Genomic DNA, 12,542 nt, shown 5'->3' with positions numbered 1-12,542 from the left:
ACTGTATTTCTCTAAGCTTCAAAACAGCAGCAATAGCCATCAGACAAGCAAGGCAATTGGAGCAAGCCTCTGTGAAACACAAATATAAAAGTATTGGTTATGATCAAGCATATTTATTAGAAGAAGATGCTAAAATAAAAATGCTTATGTCTTCCTTTACAGCACCACTTGAAGGGTAGCACAAGCATCCCTTTCATTCATTCTGCCTCCTCCCCCTATATACAACCTGCGCAGAACCAGTCCGACCAATGATGAAACATGTTGTTTCATGGGCTCTTCCAGTGACCTTAGCTGGTGTTGAGATGAAAGCCTGGCCAGCAAACACATGGGAGAACACCAGATAAGCAAAATGCCCAGCAGTGGCGTCTGGGTTTTAAGCCTTGGGAGAGGGAGTCAGGTTTCACTGCCAGCTGACCACAGCCACATCAGCAACACTATCAAAAACAGCTGACATTTAAAGTAAGGAGAGAGCAAACATGTAGTTCCTGACCATTCATCAACACAAGGTAATTTGGCAAAACAAATAAAAAAAAAACAAATCAGGAATATCTCCACTTAAGAACCACAAAAAAAATCCTTCAAAGCCTCAACTGTATCGAAAGCCAACTTCATTTTATCAGAGAACACAAATCCTACTATAACGTTTGACCTTCTCATTCTTTTGCCCACACACTACAGCCAAATGTGGATACCATCCTTCTACTATAGTAGTATTTGGTAGACTAACTTCTCTCTCCACTATTGTAATTTAGAGCATTGTCCCACACTAACTGCAGAACCGACTCTCCAGGGACTTTTAGAACAATCCTATACAAGGTATTAAACCCAGGCTCATATTAATTTAAAACTTTCAGGGATTTTTGACTGTATGGTTTAGCATTACAGTTTTCAATCTTTCTTCTTCCACAGCTTTCAACTAGTTGGTGTTTTGCAAGAGCCAAGTAAGCTGAGAACTGTTAAGAAGATGAAATAGTTTGTATTAGCCATTTGTTGCCATTGACATCTTATCATAGAATCGTTTTTGTTGGAAAGGACCTTTAAGAACATCAAGTCCAACTGTTAACCTAGCACTGCCAAGTCCACCACTAAACCATGTCCCTAAGCACCACACCTACACATCTTTTAAACACCTCAAGGGATGGTGACTCAACCACTTCCCTGGGCAGCCTGTTCCAATATCAACCCCCTTGACTAAAAATAAAACAGAAAAAAAAGCCCCTTATACCCTCTAATAGCAAAAAAGATAGCTCAGAGCAGCATCAGAAAATATTAGCTGGCTCTAAGTATACACCTGCTTAGATCAGTATGTGAAAAGTCATTGATCAGAAAATTTCAGCAACTTTTATTACCAAATTTAACTTACCAAAGTTAAAATCCTGCAACGTGCAACTACACGAAACCCAGACAAAGAAACCCAGCACTCAGCTCGGGTATTATCAGCCACATCAGCAGTCACTGTGCTGCTACAGCCATTCCCCAACGCAGCTCTGGCGAGGGGAGTCTTGCAAAGGCCACAGCCCATTGAAGTGTCACCTCTCTGCCACTGCTCCTCATTGCACATTTTCAGATTTGAAGTGCAACTGATTTCTCTCCATGGCAATAGGTATTTTCACCCCCTGTCCCGAAGTAGTGCTGAGGGAGCCAAAACACACACACTTGACCAACCACTAAAGAAGAGAAACACTGTTTTTACGCATTACAGCCAAGTTGTTGTTCCAGCTTCAGTTGCTGACTGGTAGAGGACACATTTAGCAAATATGCTGTTGGAAACCTTGACATTAGACAATTTCGTTATGTGCATTGGTGAAGTACAAAAGCGAAACAGCGGGAGCCTGGAACGTCTCTGCTTCCATATAACCTCTGCAAGCGATAAAACATTTATGATGCACTTGGGATATCAGCACACAGCCAAGGAGATACCAAACTTTGGGAATCTTTGCCGAAACCACATGCCATTTCCGCCTCTCCCCAGCCCTCTCCTCTAAATCCAAGCAAAAAGGGGTGCTTTAGCACCCCACACCCAAATCTCCATGTCTGAGGCTGGCACAGGAGCTGTAGGGAAAAAACAAGGTCAATGAAGTCATTTCCACCATGTAACATGGGAAAACCTGCTTCAGCCACTCCATCCCTATGACAGTTTTGTAGCACTGAACTCGCCGTGGCTGGCAGGTTTCTGACCCGCAGCCGGCTGCGGGGCTGCCCTGCGAAGCGCCCCGTGCCTGCACACCTGTCACCCCAGCCAGCCCCTCGCCAGGCCCGGTTGCAGGGCTCTTGAACAAAATCTCACTGAAGAGGAGCCCGAGCCCCTTCCGACCTTTCTGAAGCCGGCCGGCGTTTCACAGCATATCTGAGGGGAGAAGCGGTGCTCGGGACCAGGAGCTTTCACTGTCGCGACTACCACGACAGGTACTGGGGAAGCAAGTGGGTGGGAGAAGCGGACCTGGGCCCGCAGCAGCTGGGGAAGGCGAACTTGGGAGGGGAAACACCCGGTTCCCGCTCGACCACGACCTGCCCCCCGTGGGGCTCGGGAGGGTACGAGGCCTCTCCCAGGCCCCGTGGACCGCAGCCCCCGCGCCGCCGCCGCCTGCCCCTGACCAGCGAAGGGGGTCGGGCCGGGGAAGCTGAGCGCGGCACACCCGCGCCGCGCAAAGGACCCGGGAACCTCCCTCCGGAGCGCGGCCCCCGCTCCCCCCACGCCCCAAACCGGGGGGGGGGGGGTGTTGCACCAAGCGCCGTCACTCCGCTTCAGAGTGAACGGCACCGACGCGGCGCAGAGGTGAGGCGCGCAGGCCCTTTCCCCCGCAGCACCGCGCCCCGTTGTCCCCCCCCGCCCCCCAGCCGCCACCGCCTACCGAGTACATGGGCGCCCCTCGCCGCGCCCGCCCGGGCGCCGCTGCCGCCGCCGCCGTTGCCGCCATGGTCCTGCGACCGCCGCCGCGCCGCCCCGCGCCCCGCTCGCCCGCCCTACCCCGTCGCGGTGGCCTCACGCCCGCCGCCGCCTCCCGCGGCGCCCATGGCCCCGCGCCGCCCCGGCTCGGCTGCCCGGCGCGCTGCGGCAGGCGCGGGGGAGGGCGGGGGGACTGCGCGATGGGCGGCGCCATCTTGGGGGCGACGGGAGCTGCTCGGGATCAAACGTCCTTCTGCCCGCCGGCCCGCGGCAGCCATGGGGTCGCGGGAGCCGTGCCGCCGGCTGGAGGCGGTGCTCGGCACCCTCTACGACCTGGGTGGGTGAGCGGGGCCGCGCTGCGGACTGCCTGCCGTGCGGAGTGAGGCCGGGCCGGGCGCTGCGCCGAGGCCGGCGGCACCGCGGCCTTCCCTGGGGGCCGGGGAAGGGAGGGGGCCGGGCACTCAGTGGGGTCACTCTGAAGCGGAGCGACGGCGGCTGCTCACATCTGACCCGGGGCATGTGTTCCGGCACGCAGGTGAGGAGCCCGGCGCTCGGGGCGCCACGGAGAACAGCGAGCAGAGCGCAGCGGCGGAGGAGAGCCGGGGACCGCAGGCTGCGGCGGGCAATGCCGGCGGGGCGGCGGGCGGGCGGCGCAGAGCCCGCGATTTCTTCGGGGAGCTGCGGGCCGAGCTGGGCGCCGCCGCCGCCGTCCCGCCGCCCCCCGCCACGCCGCCGACCGTGGAGGTCGTCGTGTTCCGCGGGAGGAAGAGGAAGGGGCGGCCCAGCCCCTCGGCAGCACCCACCGGCCGTGCCCAGGTAGGGCCGGGTTGTCTCCTCTGCCCTTGCCCCGCAGGTGTGGGTGCTGCCGGCCCCTAGGAGGGGCCGCCTTGTAGCGGGGCGCGCTCCCTGGGCACGGCAGCAGTGGCAGTGAACACAGCTCAGTCCTTCAAAGCACAGGGATATTTTTTTTTTTAAAGCCATTCCAGCGACTTTACACTGAGCAGGTACTGGACTGGGATGCCCCTTTCTGGTGACAGTTGAAAACAACCAAAACCTTCTGCATGTTTGGGTTTTTTTTTTGCTATCTCCACAGTCTGCCACCGTAAATTGAGAGAGACCTTCTATAAGTCACAGAATCACAGAATCAATCAGGTTGGAAGAGACCTCTGGGATCATCAAGTCCAACCATTGCCCTGACACCACCATGTCAACTAGACCATGGCACTAAGTGCCATGTCCAGTCTTTTTGTAAACACATCCAGAGATGGTGACTCCACTGCCTCCCTGGGCAGCCCGTTCCAATGTCTAATGACCCTTTCTGAGAAGAAATTCTTCCTAAAGTCCTTCCCTCCCGTGCCTCGTTTCTTCCCTCTTGCTAATACAGCTGCCTGTAAATCTGGGATCGTTCAGGAATCTGTATGCTCACTTGATGGCATCCAGTCCTGCAGATTCCCGACCGGGCTGCTGGCAGGGCCAGGCTGACACAGGGGTGGGGGCAGGACTTGAAGACTTTTTTTTTTTTCCAATTTCAGAAGATCTCTGGATAAATATCTTGTATTTGAAATAGGTGTATTCCAACAAAATAAGTTGATCTGCAGATAGGACTGCCGATACGGCAAGAAGGGAATGAAACGGAAAGAAAAGCCTCTTGGCTACTTCTCTCCCAAAGCATTTTGTGTGTGGTGCTATTCTTGCAAATAGGTGTGGATGTGAGGTGCCAAAGCTTCCTTTTCTTCTCTGGCATCACAGCAGCACTTGGCTGTTAACAGGCAACGTGCATCTTGGAGGACTAGTGTTGGGTGGTTGATGGGGGAAGGCGTGACAGCATTAGATCTCAGTCCTTTGGTTTGGTTTGTGGGTGCTAAACTCCCTTGTGCTACCAAATCTGCAGCTGAGTTGCTTCAACAGAGAGGCCCAGATTAGGCTTGGCTGGAAGCGGAGCTGCCTTCTGTGACGAGCAGAGGGTCCCTTGCTCGCTGGTTGGTCTTTGGATCTTATAGGTTCTCTGGTTGTTTTCTTTGAGTCGTGTTTATGGCCGTAACATCAGAAGCCCAACTCTAAAATAAGCTCTGATGGGCCAACACATGGCTGTCTTGAATTCAGGGAGACTTACTGGTGTCTGGGGTTTGAGTGCTTGGAATTGGGAAGTTCAAGAGACTAAGCAAGCAATTTGTTGAATCCATAAACTTTTGTGCTTTTTCCTGCATGTTTTACTCTAAAAATGGCTGTAGATTTTTATTTTCTCATGCTTTTTACAACTTAAGCTTTTCTGCCTGAAAAGACTGGTGTTAGACTTGTTAGTAAAATGCTCTGAAAATAATCAGGAGTTTTTTCTGGTTGAAACGGGCAATTGTTATATAGAAGCTTTTGCAGAGTTGAGAGAAGTTTGGATTTGGCTCTGGTGGATGCAGAGGGAAGCCCTGATATAACCCTGGGACCTGAACCTGTCTGTGACTTGACATCCTGGAGATGTGAAAAATAAATGCATTAAAAGCGTTCAGGTTCATTTTAAATACATATGCATTACTCCTGCTTTCTCAGAGGGGATCGAGTGCCCGTGAGAGTAAACAGGGAAAGATAAGGGGATGCTACTCTTGAACAGACCGCAGTTTCCCTGCCAGTCCTGCCTGCCTGCATCAGCATGCTTGGGAGCGGGCAGAGCATCTGCTCAGAGAGGTGGTTCAGCACATCCTCCCTGAAATCAGGAGTTGGAGACAAACTAAAATAACCCTGGGAGATTTGTTACTGCTCTGAAGCGTCCCATGTGGGGCACTCCAGTAGCGAGCAGGTGTGGAGCTCTCCCTGTGGATTTTGCACTTCTTTTTTCTTCCTAGGATACAATCTGGAGAGTTCCCCTCCAAACTGAGAACTGCTGATGGAAGGTCTCCATGTAAATCGCAGAATAGAAAAGATGTAGTTTTTGCTGATCTCATTTTGAGCAAGTCGTTTCTTTAAAGAGCATGAAGTGGGGTCTGCCGTTTGCTGACAGTGCTTCCTTTGGAGTTGTTTCTCTTGCATTATTTAAGCTGGATATATGCACTAATGTATGTCCATGCAGTTACAAATTAAGCTTGTTCTGCGTGTTGCCACCTGCTGTCGGTACGTGCACTTTTATCACTGTGCTCTTTGTCTCAAACAAAATGACTTAAAGTTCATGTCCTATCCTGCATTAGCAGTTTGGTATGGATTTGGAAATGGAAATATGCATGATGCCTAGCTCACATGTGGCAGTTTCTCTTGTAAAATGTAATTTATACTTGAAGGTATAAAAATTAATTGCAGCAATCGATTGCAAAATTGCAAACTTAATACCTTTCTGAATTATGAAACTCTTCGTAAGTGTTAGCAGATGATCCAGCAAGAAAATGCAGGACAAAGCTATATGCACTGTGCTATAATGGTACCCTATAAATTGTGCAAGGTTATTCCAGTAAGACCCTATAATATCCACATATTCAAAATGCCATTGAGACTGTCTCTTTTAATAAATGCAGGTAATAAAGCTAAAAAAAAATATACTGTTGGAAAGCTGTATACTCTTCTCTACAACTCATATTTCACTGCTTTCCAAACAATCAGCATTTAAACTGGTGTTACTTGTTATATTAATTTGAAATGTTTTGTTTTGTTTATAGACCAAAATAGAGAAAAATGCGAATGAACAAGAATTTAACTTTGAAAAAGTAAGTCAGCAGGAGCTGTCTGATCTCACAATTTTAGTGTGCAGGTGTGCGTATTTATATCCTTGGGAAAGCTACGGTGAGACCAATGGGAAATGCTTCCAGAAAAGGTTATCTCTTGTAGGTGAGGATCTCCTAACAGGTAATTGTGGCTGCATGCCATGCCAAAGGAGGAGTGTGCTGGCTGTTGTCAACTGCTGTGTGAAGAGAGGTGTGTTACAACTCTGTGGCCTGCCTTTCTCATCTTTTGGTGAGAATTTAAGGAGAGTCCCTGTATGTTAGCTGTGTAAAGCTGTGTGAGTATCTGTAATGCATAGCATAGCTCGCTCAGGCCCATGCTGGTGATCTTGGATTTCTGATCTCATGTGGGAGGGGGGGAAAAAAAAAAGCATATGGGCATCTATTTTGGAAACAGCAGATGACTTTTTTCTATTTGTCTTTTTGTTCTCATCTGTTTTTATATGAGCATAAGTAGCATTGGCCTTCTTAGATACTGATTCATTTACAGATCTGTGCAAGTTGTTTTATATGCATGATCTCTGCTCAGGGCTGTGCTGTGATCCAGTGAAGTCTCTCACTGGAGATCCTATGTGGAGCTCCGTACTCCTGAGAACAGTGGAGATTTAACCACTACCTTTAAAAAGATTATAAATTCATCACTGGTTTTGCCAGGGTATTCTTGTATAGTGTCAACTGTACATATGTGTGTAGTCAAACTACTTCACCATCTGTCCATCCATATTTCTCACTGATTAAGTGCTCTGCAGCCAAGGAATGAAGACGCTCTGTAAACGTTGGGTGCTGTGGGTAGTGCATTTCGCTGTTCTTTGTGCAGCAAGGCATGATTTATTTTTATAAGGAGGAGATACGTTCCATGTGTTGTTTTCTGTGAAATGAAGAAAATCAAGAGTTTTCCCCGTCAGTCCTCACCATCCAGAGATAAGATAGACAGTGGTTAATTGTTCTGCAGTATAGCTCCAAACTCAGTTAGTTTTGGTTTATAGCACCCTGATTTCAGGTATTAGCCAGGGTTTCTTTGGTAGTATGACTTTGTTATGGTCTGTCAAGTGTTATTTTACAACAGGCTGGACAAATTACAAAATGCTGGCAATTTTCTGTAATGTTCTAGGCTCGTCTGGAAGTGCACAAGTTTGGAATCACTGGCTACAAGAAGCAGGAACAACGCATATGGGAACAGGAGCGTGCTATCATGCTGGGAGCCAAGGTAATTGTCACTTGGTTTGTGCTGGGCGGTCACCCAGCTGTTACAGTGCACGAAGGTGGTAAAAAACATTGGGGGCTTTGGCACTACTACTTTAAAACACAAGATCCCCTGCCCTGTCCCTTCTCCCACTTCATCCTTACTTTTACATTTTCTATTCTGTCTTATCTGTTTTCTGTAAATGTTTAGAAAATTAGTATGGTTGTGTTATCGTAGATGTTGTATAGATGAAATACGACTGATTGATGTGGAAAACAATATTTACTAATTTTTAATCAGGCCATTCAAAACTAAATTGTTGGAGGAAGGGGCTTGCTTTTTAAAGCTTCACTCTCCCAGTGAGTTAAAGATGGAGTAAACTTTTCATTTTTATTTATCATCAGTAGTGTAAAAGAAAAAAATAATTTTGCAGGTCTTTTTTTGGGAGGCAGGGAGGGGTATGGGTTTTCTTTCTAGCTCGGTATGTATGTGGAAACCTAGTAGGACTGATATAGAGCATAAATATCCCTCTCTACTGTCTCCACCAAGAAAGATACGGTCCTATGTGTTTACTTTTAAGTCCCTTCCTCTCACCCAAAAGTAAACAAACCATTTCTAATGTTTCCCTGCCACCACGTGAAAAATATTGTCCATGCAAATGTGCAAATATTTTCTGAACCTATTTGAAAATTTCATCAGTGGTATCTCTCCCAATCTTTATTGCAGCCCCCCAAAAAGGAACATGTGAACTACAAGACTTACCAAGAGAAAATGAAAGAGAAAAAAACAGCGAAGGATGATGATAAGGGAAAGGTTTGTGTGAAATTTTCTCTATATAAAGACAGCATGTAAGAGCTAGCCCAAGAGCCTGACAGATAATGCTTCAGGCACAGGAGGAGTGCCCAAGCTTGACACCTGCTGCTCCCCATGGACTGGGTTCCTGGCTCCAGCAGGACTAAAGCTGGTTGTGTAAAGTATGAAGGGCACAGAGTTAGGCTTGTGTTGTGGTGGGTTTCACTGCCTCATCCTTTGAGGCTGATAGACTGATGACACCAGATCAGCAGGTTGGTTTGTTTTTCTCTTTGCCTCTTAAGGGAAAAAAAAAAAATGGCCTTCAATTAAAGTTTGTGGCATGTTGTCTAACCACAGAGAGCTGGATCTTCAGCTGGTTTTATATCAGCACTGTTCCATCTAGGATATTGCTCATTATTTAAAGCAAGGGTGAGGTCTCTGTTGCATCCATCCTCTAGCACGGCCCATCTGGCTCCAAGCCTACTCCCTGCCTCCCCATGGAGTCTTCTCATGTAGGCGGGAGAAGGCTGCGGGGCAGGTACTATCAGCCTGTTTCCTGCCACCCTCTTTTCCAGAGGACCTACTTCTCCTCTGTCATGTGGCTCAAAATACATCCAGTGCATGACCAGACACGGCTGAACCCTGTTGTTTGACAGGTGCACTCAGTCAGGTGACTAGGCACACCTTCCTGGTAGCAAATCCATCTTTTGACCCAAGGATCTGTCACATGCCCAAGAAGCAAGCCTCTCTCCTCGTGTGGCTGGATTTGTGCCTCCTCACATGGCAAGGGCAGCATATTGATCGTGACAGGGCTGTACTTTCCATAAAGTGACAGGAAGGGCTCTGGGCATTCCTAGCAGTGCCTCTGTAACACGTTGCATCACTTGGCCTTTTAGAAGGTCTCCCAACCTGCTTTAAATGCCTGCTGCGAAGCGAAGGCTACCACGTGTGTTGTGTGCAGGTGGTTGTTTAGCCAAGATGCTCTGTTCCTTTTCCATTAAAATATATATCTTTAAAAACAGGAACATAAAAGTGATTCTCTTAAGAAGAAGAAGAGGAAAGAACAGGAGAGGTGAGCCGTTCTTAACGTGGTTAAAATGAACTTGCTTTTATATAGCCTCCCCAGTGTATTTCCCCTATGTAACTATGCACAGTCTTATACCAGAGGTCATGCAGATCACAGTGGAAGGAACTTCTCCAACTGCAGAAGAACTCAGTTACAAAATGGTGACATTGCTCTGTCTAGCAGTTTCAGAGGCTTTAGTTATGCAGCTTAACTGAAAATCTGTCAGTTCTGCCCCGACATGTCCGAGACTGCAGCTGGAGGTGAGATGGATGGAAATCCCTGTGTGTGGACCCAGGATATGCCACTTACTCAGAGCATTTTCCTTGAGAAATAATTTCTGCAAAACACAAGCTACAGTATACAGAGGCTTGAAAGGTGAAGTGGCATTCTTAATTGTAGTATAGCAGGTTCACTGAAATGTACTCTTTTATCTTCTTTCTCTATACAAAAGTCTTTGTGTTTCTAGACTTTTTAAAATGTGAATCATTCTGTAATGAGCTGCAAATTTTGAATGGCTATGCAGGTAATAAATGTTTTGGGGTCATTACCTGCTATGATTTGATACTTCATAATACCAAACACTGATTGCATAAATAGGTGACATTTTTCACCATATTAAGCATTTTAATGAGTTTCTGTTGTTTCTCTTAATTCTTTTTTTATCTCTTCCTATTTCAGGAAGGCCAAAAGGAAGAAATCAGTGCCTAGCATTTGGCCTGCAGGACAAGTTGGAAAATTCAGAGATGGGACCTTGATTCTGCAAAGCTATGACATAAAAAAAATTAAATCATCTAAAGTTATCCAATGAATTTATGATACAGAGTGAAATGGACAGTACACATAAGACAGAATTCATGCTGCTACCAACACAGACTTAAGGAGCCTCTCTCCTTCCCGACATATCCTGATTTTTTTTACCTTATTTGTTGTTGCAGGATTTTCTATATTCCATTCTGCCGTGGGAAGAATATGAGAATTTGCCATTTTATAAATAAAATTAAGTCTTTTTATTAAGAATTTTACAAAGGCTATTAGTCAATACGTGCTAAAGAAAGCATTTCACTTTCTAGAATCATCTTATTGGCTATAAGTAAAATATTAATTTAATCCATTAATTAATGGGTTAAAATATATAGCTCTTTGCTTTCATCTGGAAGGAATATGGAAAAAGCATTACCTTACTTGCTCTGAACCTGAAGTAGGTATTCTCAGACATTTATCGGGCATACATCTGTTTCTGTATCTTTATGAATTGTTGGTGGATAGTGGAACTGCACAACAGTTTTCCTGTCCAGCAAAACCTCTTAAGGTTTCAAAATTATCTCCTTTGGAATGAAAATGAGATTTTTCTGAAGTTTTGTCCCAGGTAAGAGTTACAGACTCAACTTGTATATCTCTGCAGATCTCCAAATAAGCACTGTTTCAAACGGTGGTTTGGTGGCTTGGTTTGTTTTTAAAAACAAAACTATGTAAGACTGAGCCAAATGAGGCATAGACATTCAATAGCTACCAGTTGTTCATGGTTAACTCGTGTTTGTTTTGATCAGTGTTCCTGTGCCTCATAAGGCTTTTCTATGAAATCTTTGTCAAAACTGAAGTTTTAGTCCTATTTGGATTTCAGCAGTTTGGTGTTTCTGAAAGAACAGTTTTGTCCTCTGTAGCTAAATGTATTTTTGTTTTTAAGGTTGTGTTTCCATTAGAAATGACAGTGGTTAGTAACCTGCCAAAATGTCCTCTCCGTTCTACCTCCAGCTAAAGAAACTTGCATGTTTTAGGGGGAGGCAAAAATGAGGTTAGCTGTTAAACGACAGAGGAAAAAGTTCATGCTGTGTTGTTTTTATGTAAGGTTATCTGGAGCTTGTTTGAACAGCTCTGGCAGTGAAGCAGGTCTATACGAGAAGGGGAACAACCCTTACTGGAGAAACTTCTTGTAGGTGTATTGGTGAAATTCAGCATACCCCTGTGGGCTGGGGAAGCGAAGCACGCTTCCTGGCTGCCACCTGGGAGCTTGAGTAAGGTGATCTCTAACCCTGAGCGAGCAGCGAGAACAGCAGCATAGTCCTCTTCCCAAACAGCAGCATCGGAGGCTGCCCCCTTCACAGGGTAGGAAAGTATTCTGGGGTAGGGAGAGCCACACCACAAAAAGAGATGCTTTCTGGCGTGCTCCTTCCTCCACACCTTCCACCTTATTTTCAGGTCCTGGAGAAGTGCCCTGCCAGTACAGAGGACTAAGGAGGGAGAGGGCCTGGAGGGAATGAGAGCTGTGTAAAAAGCAGAAGGAAGCGTTCCTTGAGCCATGAGGGAAGATGAAGGGTTTGCAGAGTTGGGTTGCTACATACTGTTACCACATTTCATAATTGCATAATTCGATTTCTTCTTATTCAGTATTGGTTGCAGATTCGAACCGGAATTAACAATCCTATCTGGTTACAGACTTAGAGAAATGTCAGATCACAATTGCATGTGAAGGTGTAATCGCTAAGCAGAATTAAGTCCAGAGCATCAAGACTTGTTGAGGCAACAGATGGGCTTTGGATGTTGTGGGATAACCTGTATTTTTTTAATTCCTAGTTAATCCTTGAGCTTGGTTTTTCACTGCTCACTTCTAGATAAAGTTTTGTTCAGCTGGCTTTGGGTATAATGTGTTGTGGGAGTTTACGTCCTCAATCGGCTTTGGTAATTTAAAGGGTTCACTTTCCACCTCCACAGCTCCCAAAAGCTATTTAGGAGTGAAACCTGGTCAGAATGGAGTGTCTAGTTTTTGCAGTCCTGGTCTCAAGCTTGTAAGCTGTGCTAAAGAAGAGTTGAAAAAAAATTCATTTCTTAAAATAAAAAGTTGAAAACTGAAATGCCAAGCTGACAGTGGAACATGATAGCTTGGGAAAAAAAACCCTAAATATAAAAGCTTCTTCAAAA

At 46.4% G+C, this 12,542-nt stretch overlaps 2 protein-coding genes across 4 annotated transcripts in view; one reads left to right on the top strand and one right to left on the bottom strand.

Annotated features, from left to right (window-relative positions):
- GNPAT (glyceronephosphate O-acyltransferase) overlaps window positions 1–3,274 on the bottom strand; it is a 22,053-nt gene extending 18,779 nt beyond the window's left edge. The window contains exon 1 of one of the 3 annotated variants that reach the window (XM_068396476.1): window positions 2,853–3,274. In XM_068396476.1, coding sequence (XP_068252577.1) covers window positions 2,853–3,101 — 249 coding nt within the window. In that variant the 5' untranslated portion in view covers window positions 3,102–3,274. The remainder of the gene's footprint in view (window positions 1–2,852) is intronic. The other 2 variants (XM_068396319.1, XM_068396400.1) reach the window with 2 other exon arrangements.
- Window positions 3,076–12,542, top strand: C1H1orf131 (chromosome 1 C1orf131 homolog). The gene is made up of 7 exons (XM_068396588.1): window positions 3,076–3,224; window positions 3,423–3,703; window positions 6,523–6,570; window positions 7,697–7,792; window positions 8,495–8,581; window positions 9,583–9,632; window positions 10,305–12,542. Exons 1-7 carry the CDS (start codon window positions 3,164–3,166, stop codon window positions 10,432–10,434), a joined length of 753 nt encoding a protein of 250 aa, XP_068252689.1. The 5' UTR covers window positions 3,076–3,163; the 3' UTR covers window positions 10,435–12,542.

This window comes from Nyctibius grandis, chromosome 1 (assembly GCF_013368605.1).
Source record: "Nyctibius grandis isolate bNycGra1 chromosome 1, bNycGra1.pri, whole genome shotgun sequence".
In the NCBI taxonomy this organism is placed as follows: domain Eukaryota; kingdom Metazoa; phylum Chordata; class Aves; order Nyctibiiformes; family Nyctibiidae; genus Nyctibius; species Nyctibius grandis.
Note: the sequence above shows the minus strand (reverse complement) of the source record. Positions and strands in the feature narration are given on the sequence as shown.

Bases quoted from the DNA above. Each gene is read 5' to 3' on its own strand.
- C1H1orf131 (XM_068396588.1), top strand. From the start codon at position 3,164: ATGGGGTCGCGGGAGCCGTGCCGCCGGCTGGAGGCGGTGCTCGGCACC. The intron at 7,793-8,494 runs GTAATTGTCACT...TCTTTATTGCAG, and splicing joins CTATCATGCTGGGAGCCAAG to CCCCCCAAAAAGGAACATGT. The intron at 8,582-9,582 runs GTTTGTGTGAAA...CTTTAAAAACAG, and splicing joins AGGATGATGATAAGGGAAAG to GAACATAAAAGTGATTCTCT.